Here is a 13,741-nt window from a genome sequence, read left to right as displayed (position 1 = left end):
CCACCACGGAACCCTAGCGCCGGAGCAGCCGGTTGGCCAGGCCCGAGTGGGCCCGAGGCGGACGTGAGCAGGGCCAGATCAAGATGGCGGTGCAGGTGGTGCAGGCGGTGCAGGCGGTTCATCTGGAGTCGGATGCTTTCCTAGTTTGTCTCAACCACGCTCTGAGCACAGAGAAGGAGGAGGTGATGGGGCTGTGCATAGGGGAGGTAAGTCATCCAGTAAGCCCGGCCGGAACCCTGCTGAGCAGTCCCACTGTGTCCCCTGGTTGGGTGTTGCCAGCGCCCAGGGCTGCGGAGGCCACAGGCACTCCTGACTCATATCCTTGGACGTATCCTTTGGATGGTCCTGTCGCCTGGGCCCCGTTTCCTCGCGTCGCTTAAGGCTTCTTTACCCTTCCGCAAGCCACCAGCGATCCTCCTAAGCCTCGGGGAGTGGGGGGAGGGATGGAAGGCTCACTTTTTTTTGTAGTCTGTGGCTTTTCTTTAGATCTGGAGTTATAACCCCATTGACTAAAACTGCAAGTCAGATGAGAAAGACGATCTTTTATAATGAGGATATCAGTGTATCAGGAAGCAGCTGACCACGATTAGGGCCCCTAGCCTCGCCTCCACTTTTCCCTCTAGGAATCATTTTGAGGGTTCGGTTCCAAATAACCCAAGACAGGTGAGGGTTTCTAAGAATCCCAAGTTTACACTGCGTTAAATATTGCAGAGGGGTGAAAGAGGATGAGGAAATAGAGCTTACTTGTTGGCAATCCGAAGTAAGAATTCTCCAGTCTTTCATGCCGGTGTACAGGAACACATAACCTAATTTTCATATTATCTGCATCCTTGTACATCTAATACACTTAATGTGATCAATAATGTTTTCTGCTCTTTCCCACTCCAGTTGAATGATGACCCAAGGTAAGACTATATTTCTTTACTCCTATCTTTTGATCTCTTTGTCATTGTTAACTCAAAATTATCACAACTTTCGCAATGTTTTGTACAGGTTGTATTTTAAGTTACCATTATGACTGTGGAGCTCCCTCAAGAACACAGTTTCAATTCCACCCCAACCCTGAAAGTTGCTTTCCACCTTACTTTCTAGTAGGAGGATTTTCAGTTTAGATATGTATGATCCTATGTGAAAAATATGTTTGGGGGAGCCAAGATCATAAGTGAACCTGTGAAAGCTCTCTGTGGCAGATGATGTGCATATGAGGAGACATTTCCCCCTATTAATCCATTTCTCTATCTAAATTGTCAATGGCTTTCTGCCTCCCCCTGGTGGACCCTACAGTGATCTCAGAGATCCACAGCGGCTTGAATGCTTGAGGCGGTGAAAGCTTTGGTCTACCTTTATTTAAACGTCAGAGCACAGCAGTTTCTCCTTGTCAAACTCACCTCCTTAATACCCAGGATTATAGGACTTTAGCTTTGCTCATGAAAACTATGCACTCGCCACTTAAGCATATGTCTCAGAGTCCTTCTAACAGACATATGAGCACAGCTCTAGCCTCAGTTTACTTTCCCTCCTCTTCCTTTGTCTCTGCTGTTTCATTGCAAAAACTGCTATTCCTGTTACTTTGCTTTAATACCTTTTTATATTCCAAACCTCAGTTCCCTTTTTTTCTAATTTATCCCCAAAAGGAGTGACCCCAAATTTACATATACTGGAACTGATATGCGCACAGTTGCTGAAAAGGTACGTGTGCTATAGCTATAATTTTGCATGATGAAAACTTGCACTTGGGGAGGGATTTCTGTATTCTGTTTGATGATCTCAGCCAGGGTTAACCCAGTTCATGCAGACCCACGTTTGGCTGGGTGGGGTGTTCTCTCTAGGAAAAGCAGATGAAGAATCTACTCAGTAGGAATGGGACCTAATTTTCTATTTTTTCTAGCAAATTATTACTACTTGATCAGGATGAGTAACCACTGTCAGCTCTCCTCCCTGCTGTCCTCTGCGGGGTTTCTGGCCCTTCTCCCGTCTTCCTTGAGACCTTGGCTGGTTCACATCCTTGAGATCTGGTTCACATCATTGTTATCTTTTTATCCCAAGTCCCAGTATCTACTCAGGCAACCCCTCTCTGCTTACAGGCAACCTGTCTGCACTCCCGCCCTGCCTCTTCTTTCCTTTTTATTTTTTTAATATGTATTTATTTATTTGGCTGCACGGGTCTTAGTTGTGGCACGCATGATCTTCATTGCTGCGTGTGGGATCTTTAGTTGTGGCATGTGGGACCTAGTTCCCTGACCAGGATCGAACCCGGATGAGTAACCACTGTCAGCTCTCCTCCCTGCTGTCCTCTGCGGGGTTTCTGGCCCTTCTCCCGTCTTCCTTGAGACCTTGGCTGGTTCACATCCTTGAGATCTGGTTCACATCATTGTTATCTTTTTATCCCAAGTCCCAGTATCTACTCAGGCAACCCCTCTCTGCTTACAGGCAACCTGTCTGCACTCCCGCCCTGCCTCTTCTTTCCTTTTTATTTTTTTAATATGTATTTATTTATTTGGCTGCACGGGTCTTAGTTGTGGCACGCATGATCTTCATTGCTGCGTGTGGGATCTTTAGTTGTGGCATGTGGGACCTAGTTCCCTGACCAGGGATCGAACCCGGGCCCCCTGCATTGGGAGTGCGGAGTCTTAACCACTGGACCACCAGGGAAGTCCCCCTGCCCTGCCTTTTCTGGCATGCTCGAGCTTTTATGGTCGAGTATAATGCTTCTCAACCTAATTGCGGTGTAGGACTAGTTAATTTTTTCCCAACCTGTTGCAGACCAATGTTTTTGTAAAATACAATAAAAATAAATTATGTCCTCTTCTCCCACCAAGCAGACAATGGAGGTGATAAAAGCTATCAGGCAACAACTCCATCTAATTATTACCCCCATGTACAGTCTTCCCAAATCAAGGAAAGAAGTCCGCTTCCCATCCAGAGCTGCAGCTTCTTCAAAGACCTTGCTTTTCAAATATCTTGTCTCTCTTCTGAGTCTTCAACCTGTTCCTGTCATCTGGCTTTTTTCCCTTAGGATACAACTGTGCTTAAATTACTCTCATTTTCAGAAAGGGAAGAAAAATAACTTCTCAATCCTGTATCTTCCTGTAGTTAACTGCTCTTGTATCCTTCCTTTAATAGTCAGACCTCTTAAAAGAATAGGCTGCAATCATTCCTTATTTACCTTCTCCAGTGAAAGCAGCCACCCTGTAGTTTGCAGTTCTACCTCTCCAGCCACCTCCTCATTGCTCCATCAGTGGATTATTCCTTGGTGCTTATCTTACTTAATCTTTGTCCTCAGAACTCTGAACTCTCACGGGGTGTTTTATTTGTTTTGTTTTTGCTGTGTCTAGCATTCCTCCCCTCTCTCTCTCATCCTTTATGGAATCTTCCTCCTCTGCCTGTGCATCAAATATTGGGATTCTCCAAGTTTCTGCCTTCACCTCCTCCTCTTCCCAGAATGTTTTCCTGGCCAGCCTTACCTCCCCTATGGCTTTACCTGCAGCAGACATTGAGGTTAGACAGATCTGTCTTCAAATACTTTCTCTGATACTTGTGTGACTTAGGGCATGTTACTTAACATCTGTGAGCTTTGCTTTCTTTATCTGCAAAACAGGGATAATGACAGCCACCAGTTTCATAGAATTGTTGGGAGAGTTGGATCTGCGTAATGTGTGTAAAACACTCATCTGTAGAATGGGCATAACAACAGTACCAACCTCACTGGGTCATGGGGAGAGTTAATTAAATTAATACACGAAAAGCACTTTCCAAGTGCCTGACGCATGACATTGGCCATTCTGACTTGTTGTTAATGGCCAGTAGGTGATGGTTAGTATGAATTATCCCAAGCTCCAGAACTTCATACTCCACTACCTTCTGCACATCCACGTTTATCCAGACACAGGCATCTTAAACTAACGTATTCAAAACTGAACCTTTCCTCTTCCTCAAACCCTCTCCTCCAGCATTCCTCCTGCCGTAGTACTTCCCATACCTGGCTGCACCTTGGAATCACCCAGTAATCTTTACAAAATCCTGATACTGACTCAGTTGGTCTTTGGTGAGACCTGTGTGGCAGGAGTTTAAAAAGCTCCCCAGGTGATTCTAATGTGCAGCCAAGTTTGGGAACCACTGCCTGCCATTCAGAACCATTAATGTAGATTGCTTTCCCGTTTGTTTCCAATGCACCATCCCAACAATTGCTACCTTAGTTGAGGTCCTTATCACTTCCTTTATGGAATACCGCATCAGCCTCTCCACTGGTCTCCTTGCTGTGAGTCTGTCTCACCTCTAGTCTTTTCTTCTGACTACTTAGGATGTGATCTTTTGAGAACATAACTCTGCTTGGCTAACTCCTTATTCCTTGCGGTTCAGCCCAGGTGCCACCTGCCTCCTTGAAGGAACCTGTCCTGACCTGTAGGCTAGCTCCTTGAGCATATCTATTGCAGTGCATATATGTTGTCTTAGAGTTGTTTACCTGTCTGTCTTCCTGGATGTGACTACTGTATCCTGTTTATCTTTGTATACTCAGGCCCTCATGTAGTGCCTCACATACAGTACATACCTGATAAATACATGTTGTATGATTAACATACATCCCCTACAGGAGGAAATTAGTGTTACCTGCCTGTGATCCATGGAGAGCCATGCCAGGGGGCACAGACTTTCTGTAAAGGGCAAGATGGTAAATGTTTAGCTTCACGGGCCATACAGTTTCTACTGCAGTTCCTCAGCTCTGCCAGTGTAGTGCAACAGCAGCTACTGGAACATAAATGAATGAACATGGCCAGATTTGACCTGAGGGAGGCCAAGCAGGCCATAGTTTGCTGACCTTTGATCTGTACCAAGGCAGAAGAGCAAAAGGAACTGGGCTTTAGTACCTTAATTCCAAGACTGGAAAAGCGTAGGGACCAGTCTAGCCCAGCTGGAATATCTTATTTCTAGTGTGACTATGACCATTACCAGTCTGTTCCTCAAACCCTTCAGCTACCTGTGACTTTCAGGGACATCCATCAGTCCTTTGTGACTTTTATTTATGCTTGTTTCATTTTGTTTATGATCTGTTCCTGGGCTGGTCTCACCACCCTATCCTGAACTTCTTTTACGCATTCCTCTCAGGCACTGAAACTTTCTTTGAGAAAGAGAAAATTCATGCTGGGCATCAACTCCTACTAAAGTACATTACCAGTCTTAATGATGTAATTTTATTTTTCAAGAGTCCATGTCCTCATCTTGAATTCTATGTCAGTTTGTACCTGCAAATTAGATATTAAACCTCATGAGTTCAGCAACCTTATCTTCTAGTTAGTGTTGGCATGCCATATCTTTTTCCATCCTTTTATTTTTAGCCTTTCTGTGTACTAATATTTTCAAGTGTGTCTCTTATTAGCAGCATATAGTTTAAAAAATCCAATCTGATAACCTTTTTAATTGGACTGTTTAGTCCAATTACATTTAATGTAATTATCGATGTATATACCCCCCACACATGTACATATATGTGTTATAGCTGTCATATTTTTGCTTTCTATTTGACCCACTTCTCTGTTTTGTTTTTTTCTCCTTTCTTGACTTCTTTTGGACTCATCAGTATATTTTATTATTCTCCTTTGATCCTCCATTAATCAGTTATAACATTTTTTAACTCTCCTTTTAGTCGTTATCCTACATATTACAATATGCATTCTTGATTTGTTAGTCTAATACAAATTACTATTTTTACCATTTCACTGATAGTACTAGAACTTTAGAACATTTAAATTTCATTTGCATCCTCCCACCTTTTGGATTATTGTTGTCATGCATTTTAATTATTTGGATATTTTAAGCCCCACATGACATTGTTTTTTTGGGGTTTTTTGTTTTTGTTTTCTTTTTTAAAGGGCAGAGTGACTTTTTATTTATTTATTTTTGGCTGCGTTGGGCCTTACTTGTGGCACATTGAGTTCTTCATTTCGGCATGCTGGCTGTCTAGTTGTGGCGCGCGGGGTCAGTAGTTGTGGTGTGTGGGCTTAGTTGCCCTGCGGCGCGTGGGATCTTAGTTTCCCAACCAGAGATCAAACCTGCTTCCCCTGCACTGGAAGGCAGATTCTTAACCACTGGACCACCAGGGAAGTCCCCCCACATGACATTGTTATTACTGTTTTGTACAGTTAGCATTACATTTGTATTTACTCACATATTTTACCCTTTACAGTGTTCTTCATTCCTTCTTTCATATCTGGGATTTTCCTTTCTCTTTTTAGTATTTTCTGTGCTGATAATGATCTCTCAATTTTTTGCATGTGAAAATGTCTTTATTTTGCTTTCATTTTTGAGGGATGTGTTCTCATTCAAAGAACTCTTCATAGAGTTCTTGATTGGCAGATCTTTTCTTTTTGCACTCTGACATGTCACCCATTCTCTTTATGCTTTGATTGTTTCTGTTCAAAAGTCAGCTCTTTGTTTTGTTGCTCCTTGGAAGGTCAAGTGTCTTTCTGTCTGCTTTTGATTTTCCTTATTGTACACTCTGTGCCTGCCAGACACGTGTGTGTATTATAAGAAAAGTTGTATGTGAGGGTAGAATGATTCATTCTTTATAGGATTAGCAAGGAATTTAAAGTCTATGAAAGAGTTCATGAGGTGAAAAAAGGCATGAAAGGGAACCACATTTGAAGCTCAGTAGCCACACGTGCCTCATGGCTACTAAGTTGCACAGTGTAGGTCTATAGGTTACTTCAAAATCTTGTCTCAGATTTCACCCTTGTCCGGGCAACATCTGGCAATGCCATACCCACCTTTTCTCCTGAAACTCTTGAACGATTTCATTGTTCTGGTTTTGACTGCTGGCTTCCTTCTTGGCTCCTCTTATTGTACCCCATCCTATACCATGGGTATCCCCCTGGATTCACCCTGGACCTCTGCTCCCCCTCCCCACACTATTTCTTGCCTTTATTTACATCCTCTCATCTCAGTTCAGCTCATCTGAAAACACACTCATCTTCCTTCCTTCTTGATCCTTTCTAGACTTAGATCTGCCTCCTCTGTTCTACCTAGTTTCAACCCTGAAACTTCAGAGTCATCCTTGACAGTTTCCTGTCCTGTATCACCCATGGTCCATAAGCTACCAAATCTCGTGGATCCTTGCTTCTTAATGAATCTCAAGTCTGTTTCTTCCATCTCTGACATACTCTTAGTCCAGTCCTTCATGGTCAAGCTCTCTGAAATAATGTCCTTCCTTCTAGGTCATCCTGCAGATCGTGGCTTGGCATTTGAGACCTTGCATATTTTCACTCTAACCTTCTTTCTTAGCCTTACTGTCTGCCTTTCCACCTCAAGTTCTGTACTACCTAAATGAGTTGGCCAGTTTGTCTCCCAAGCATGTCATTCACATCTATTTGGCATGTACAGAAATTCTATCTATGTGTGCGTGCACGCACACGCACGCAGACACACACACACACACACACACACACACACACACGACAATCAGGAAATAGATAACACTCGTCTGCCTTTTGTGTAAAGATTTTTTTCCAATCTAAGAGACTCCTTTCCTCTGGGCTCCTGCAGCATTTATTTACTGCATTATTTTAGTGTAGTTTCATTTATGATTCTTGCTGTGCAACCACATGTTAGCATTTTGAACACTTGGATTGTCGGCACTCTGACTTGTATTCCTGCACATAGTTGGAAATCAAATGATTGTTAGTTGATCATTGCAAAAGTCCTCCCTTGATCTAAACATTAGCCTTTATATTTTTGTTTTGAAATGTATATACTGAGGTCGGATGTCTTTTATTTGAAACATTCTGTTATTCATGAGAAAAAATGCCTGTATTCTAAGATGGAAACTTTAACCTGATAATGTAATACGATGCAGTCCCGTAATTGCAGGGAGAGATGTTATTCGAGAGAGACAGAAGTAAACGTTTCTGTGGATTTTCCTTTAGGTTGACACCGTCAGAATTGTTCACATTCATTCTGTCATCATCTTGCGACGTTCTGATAAGAGGAAGGATCGAGTGGAAATTTCTCCAGAGCAGCTGTCTGCAGCCTCGACAGAGGCAGAGATATCCTTACTGGTCGATGAGAAGCTTTTATGTGCTTTGAGGCTTCCAGGTTCCTCTGTTTGCTGCTTAAGCAGATTTCACAGCTTTTCTTCCTAGTGATTCTTTCCCAGTTTTCATATTTACCCCTTAGATCCAGTTGCTTTGGTTAATCAGCATTTCTCTCCATTTCTCTTTTTGAGTGGCTTTTATTGGAAGAACTGGACATTGCTAACATTTCTGCTCTTAAATGCCAAAAGATCCCAGGGTCCAATACTGTGACAGTGAACTCTCTGGGGAGTCCCTGTCTCCTTCCTCTCCACTCCCCTCTGCCCCGTCTACCCCGTCCCCCCGCCCCCACAGTTTTTGTAATATCATTTAGCTTCTAGGCCTTTCACTATCTTGGTCTCTCTCCTTTGGAGATTCTCTTTTGAGGCTGCCTCTCAAAAAAATGCAGTGCTGAGAACTGAATGCAATATTCCATGTTAAATATAACCAAAGAGCGATCAGTTGGGACATTTGCTTCCTATGATCTGGACTCCATACCTCAACTGTGACAAATTAAATTTGCATCAGCGGTTTTAGTAATTTATCATTCTTTCAGATTAAGTTAATCTTGTAGTCAAAAAGTAACTTTTAAAAGTAGAAAACATGCATGGTACAAACTTTAAAAGGTACAAAAAAGTATACAAAGTAAGTATTTCTCTCTAGCCTCTGTGCCCCAATTCCCCCACCATCCCTCCCTGGACATAACCAGGGGTATCAGGTTTTCATGTGTCCTTACGGATGAATTCTGTGCATATGGAAACATATAAGAGTATTTTCTTTTTTAAAAAGTATTTAATACATATGGTAGCTATGACATTACCTAACAGTGTATCTAGAGATTTGTCCACATTACTATATAGAGATGTCTCATTCTTATGACTACATAATACAGCCCTGGATGGCTGTGCTGTCCTCATGCAGATGTTTAGGTTATTTGCAGTCTTTTACTGACAGTGCTGCAGCAAATAACCTTGGACATTGCATTTCACAAATGTGTGCGTGTATCTGTAGAATCAATTCCTAGATGTGAAATTGCTGGGGCAAAGGTTATATGGACTTGCGCCTGTAGCAGTTTGACCAGTTTACCCTCTAGCCATGTGCAAGAGTATCTGGTTCCCCACACCCTTCCAAACATTGTATGTTATCAGAGTTTTGCTTTTGTGCTGCGAGTCCCTGGTAAATCAAAGTTTTTGGTTGTTGCCAACCTGATTGGCAAAAAATTGTATCTTGTTTCTTGCAATTTTAATTAGCATTTTTCTTGTGAGTAAATTTGATCAGCTTTTAATTTTTAGGAGTCATTTGTATTTTTCTCTGAATTATATGGTTATTTCCTTTGCCCGTTTTTCTATTGATTTGGAAATATTTTTCTTAATAATTTATAGTTTATGTTAAGAAAGCTAGCCTTTTGTGATAAGGATAGTGATTTTTGTCAGCTTTTTCATGGTATGTGTGTTTTTCTCCAATCAAATTGTTCTTGTTGCACTTTTATATAATCAGATATATCAATGTCCTCTTATGATGTGTACCTTTTGCATCTTTCTTTAAACTCTTTAGTTTGAAATAATTATAGATTAATGGAAAGTTGCAAAAATAGTATGGGAAGGTCCCTGTACCTTTACACAGTTTCCCCCAAAGGTTACATGTTACATAACTTACGGTTCAATATGGAAACCAGGAAATTGACATTAATGTGTGTAGTTCTACGCCATTTTGTCATATGTGTAGAGATACATATATAAAAAACCACCACAGCAGTCAAGGTGCAGAACTGTTCCATTACCGTAAAGATCTGCCTCAAGCTTCCCCTGGAGAGTCACCCTCACCCTGCACACCTCAAACCATGGGAGCCATGAATCTGTTCTCTGTCTCCTCACTATAGGTTGGATTTTCCTAATTCTCTGCACACCTGGTAATTTTAGATTGGATGCCAGCACTATGATTTTCCCCTGGGGGCTGGATATCTTTGTATTCCTAGACATATTTTTTTAGCTTTGTTCTGGGATGCTGTTAGGTTACCGGGGACAGTTAGATCCTATTGATACTTGTTTGAAGATTTGCTGCATGGGACCAGAGGAGCTTTCAGTGTAGGAGTCATTTTTTCCTCACACTACTGAGGCGAGAGCCTTCTGAGCCCCCTGCCCAAGGCTGCCTGAAATTATTAGATTTGCATTCTGGCCAGTGGGGACAGCCCCCAGTCCCTGTCCTGCTTGAGTGCTGGGCAGAGTTACCTTCCATCCTTTCGGGTGGTCCTTTCCCTCGCCTTAGCTGAAGAAATGGGCTTAGGGAAGTTAAGTAACTTCTCTTGGCATTTGAAATTTTAAAAAAGTATATTTAAAAAGTTTTTGTTGTTGTTGTTGGCCGTGCCGCGCAGCATATAGGGTCTTAGTTCCCCAACCAGGGATGGAACCTGGGCCTCCTGCCGTGGAAGTGTGGAGTCCTAACCACTGAACTGCCAGGGAAGTCCCTAAAAAGTATTCTTACACTTAGCTATACAGATAGGACTATTGGGTTTCAATGTAAGTAATTCACAGGAAAATGAACCAGCACTTTACAGTGAGTAGCAACAGAAGGGGACAGCTTCTTATCTCCAACCGAGTTCTTATCTCAAGTCAGAGCCTCAGACAGTTATGGTAAATTTTTATTTCCAGAACAAAGGAGAAAATGTTCTTTTGGGGGATATTTCTAGACAAATGGGGAGACTAAACTGGGGGTCTTTGTTCATTTGGTCTCTGAAACCACCCTACTTGCTATTGTTGATACTGGCAGCCTGCCAGAGAGAAATGAAATGAATTTTTAAAATTTTGTACTTTTTCAGGAATGAGAGTAGGTTGGGCTAGAGGACAGAAGATTACTCAAGTTAATAATATGACATCCAAAGATTTAGAAGCTTCTTTTCAGATAGCACAGTGATAAGTATTTGAGTGATCAAATATTAGCTAAATTGGATTAAGAGCATATAACTATATACAATAATGGAAACCAAATGGATTCTATTTTAAAAAAAGAAATACGTTTGGCTTTCGAAGGGAAGTCTGGGAAATTCTGGGCATTGACCTTTTTTCATTCTTCTGTTGCCATTAAATTGTGATAGGTTTATTTTAAACTTCAGGTTGCTTTCTGAGCCTTTATTAGCATCACAAATTGTGTTCCCACAAGTTGAAAATACCTTGACAGACACACAGGTTGGCTGAACTAACTGGTCGCCCCATGAGAGTTGTGGGCTGGTATCATTCCCATCCCCATATAACTGTTTGGCCTTCACATGTCGGTAAGTATTATGGGATTGCAATGTTTTTTGTTCTTAGAAATGAACATCATTTTTCCTTCTCCATTACATGGGCTGTGGTTATTTTAAATCAAAATTTAAGTATCCTTAAGCAAACGTCCTTTTTTTTTTGCTGTTTTAAAAGTACTGATTTATGTCATTGATTGTTTTTAATAGAGATAAAATTTTGGCACTCCATTTTGACAGTATCCAGGAAATCAAGACTAAACCCTGACAATTGGCTGGTATCCAAAATAATGATAATAATAATAAATAAACTATAACTGAAAATTGCCGATTGTGACTATCACTGTCTAGTACACTACCGTTTGGAAGAATCAAAGGTGTGAAGGGTGAAATTTATAAAACTGATGTTTACAATCTCTGTTTGACACATATATCATCCTAGCTCTTGGGGCTGTCAACCTACCTCCTCAGCCCTCTAATCAGTATAATGTAACAAGATTGTTTTCTCTCTCTCTCTTTTTTTTTGTTTTTGTTTTTGTTTTTTTTTTGGCTGCGTTGGGTCTTCATTGCTGCGCACAGGCTTTCTCTAGTTGTGGCGAGTGGGGGCTGCTCTTCATTGCGGTGCGCAGGCTTTTCATTGTGGTGGCTTCTCTCATTGCGGAGCATGGGCTCTAGGTGCACGGGCTTCAGTAGTTGAGGCTCGTGGGCTCAGTACTTGCGGATCGTGGGTTCTAGAGCACAGGCTCAGTAGTTGTGGTGTACAGGCTTAGTTGCTCCACGGCATGTGGGCTCTTCCCAGACAAAGGCTAGAACCCGTGTCCCCTGCAGTGGCAGGCAGATTCCTAACAATTGTGCCACGAGGGAAGCCCTGTTTTCTTTCTCTTTCTCTTTACCCTTTTTCTCTAATCATGGTCACTTTTTGTCTCTATCTGACTCTTTTGAAAGAATTAGAATAACTTTACTTGCGGAAATGAATGTTTCCTCTCTAACCCGTGACTTAGAGACCTTCCCCCTCATGGCAGTGAGGAGGAAACAGAGACTCCAATGGGTTGAGTAAGTGGCAGTGCTGAGGTCTGAACCATATCTGTCTCCCAAGTCTGTAGCATTTGATACTGCAACCACTCTCTGCTTCTTGAAACACTTCCCAAATAATCATGAGGAGTGTGTGGCTCCTAAGAAACTAAGCTGAGGTTTGAGCTGAAATACTTTGTGCAAAACCAGTCAGCTAATAAGTGGCAGAGTCAGTATCTCAGCTGAGGTTTCTGTGAATCAGGGGCCTTGGCATTCATTCTCCAGTGTCTGGCTTTGTCTGGTTAAGTGGGAATGCTATTTATGAAAACAGGAAATGGAGGAGGAAGCATAGGTTTGGTGGTGGGGAAAAAGATACATAGTTGAGTTATGTCATACCCATGCAACGAACTTACCCAAATTTTACCTATAGGACGTGGCTTGCAAAAGAAAAAGGGAAGCAATTTAAAAAGCACAGCCTATTTTGTAAGTCGCATGTGACTTGGCACTGTTTTTCAGTTACTCTTACATTAACTTTCCTGTCTTTGTAAGTGCATAGTAAAAGGAGACATGCGCCTGTAGTTATGTTCCTAATTATAAGATCTACTTGATCCTTTTGTAAGAAGGGAAGCACTGCTACGGTGATGTCATGGTGAGTTAATTTATTACCAAAGTTGGTGGGTCAGATCAATCTCCCATGACAAATATAGGCTGTAGTTTTAATTAAGCAGTTTTCTATAACCAGTCATTTAAAAAAATTACATTTCCCCAAACATTCTCTTCTAGAAGTTACATGTCAATACTCCTTAGAATCATTACAAACAAATTTTTTTTGATATTACAATACATTTCTATGCCCTTCTTTAGCAAACTGACTTAGATGGAAGCTCTGTTAGGACAAGGGATAGAATAAGTGAAGGCTGAACCAAAATTTTATTGTAATGTGATGGCTATCTCAGGGCTCATATTCTAAAAATACTTGTATATATAGTCTCTCATTCTTTTAAAATCCTTTATTACGAACTGGGGTCTGTGGTTTCTGTTTCAGGAAAATTTTGAGTTGAGAGTAAATGAAAGAATATGGTGCTCAGACTGTTTTACTTTTACACCAGGAAATGGGAGGTGTGATTCTTTTGTCCCTTCAGACTGTCTGATGCTGAAAGAAAAATTGGACAGCACAGTTGCAGGAAGGTCTCTTGGATGGTCCTCATTTAGACTAAAGTGTATCTTTTGGATTTGGCATTTAGGAGGTAATTTAGAAGTAATTAAGTTACCTCAGGGAAAAATGTAAATCAGGGTAAGGGGCATAGGGTTTGTATTTTAAGTAACGTGATTAGGCCTCATGGAGAAGGTAACAGTTGAGCAAAAACCTGAAGGAAGTGAGAGTTGGCCGTGCAAATATCTTGTGGAAGAGCGCCCCAGGCAGAGAGGAATAGCCAGT

General features: G+C 41.6%; 1 protein-coding gene and 1 non-coding gene across 2 annotated transcripts in view; one reads left to right on the top strand and one right to left on the bottom strand.

Moving 5' to 3' along the window:
- The first annotated feature begins 70 nt into the window (after positions 1–70).
- The window catches only part of BRCC3 (BRCA1/BRCA2-containing complex subunit 3), a 17,595-nt gene continuing 3,924 nt past the window's right edge, over positions 71–13,741 (top strand). The window contains exons 1-5 of the mRNA XM_007467351.1: positions 71–206; positions 889–905; positions 1,635–1,689; positions 7,917–8,036; positions 11,241–11,328. Coding sequence (XP_007467413.1) covers positions 84–206; positions 889–905; positions 1,635–1,689; positions 7,917–8,036; positions 11,241–11,328 — 403 coding nt within the window. The 5' untranslated portion in view covers positions 71–83. The remainder of the gene's footprint in view (positions 207–888; positions 906–1,634; positions 1,690–7,916; positions 8,037–11,240; positions 11,329–13,741) is intronic.
- TRNAG-CCC (transfer RNA glycine (anticodon CCC)) lies at positions 2,580–2,652 on the bottom strand. Its single transcript has one exon. It is a non-coding gene; the product is annotated as a tRNA-Gly (tRNA).

The sequence above is a fragment of the Lipotes vexillifer genome, unplaced genomic scaffold, assembly GCF_000442215.2.
Source record: "Lipotes vexillifer unplaced genomic scaffold, Lipotes_vexillifer_v1.1 scaffold2385, whole genome shotgun sequence".
Taxonomy (NCBI): Eukaryota; Metazoa; Chordata; class Mammalia; order Artiodactyla; family Lipotidae; genus Lipotes; species Lipotes vexillifer.
The sequence above is the reverse complement of the archived record's forward strand: the minus strand, read 5'-3'. Positions and strand labels throughout refer to the sequence as shown.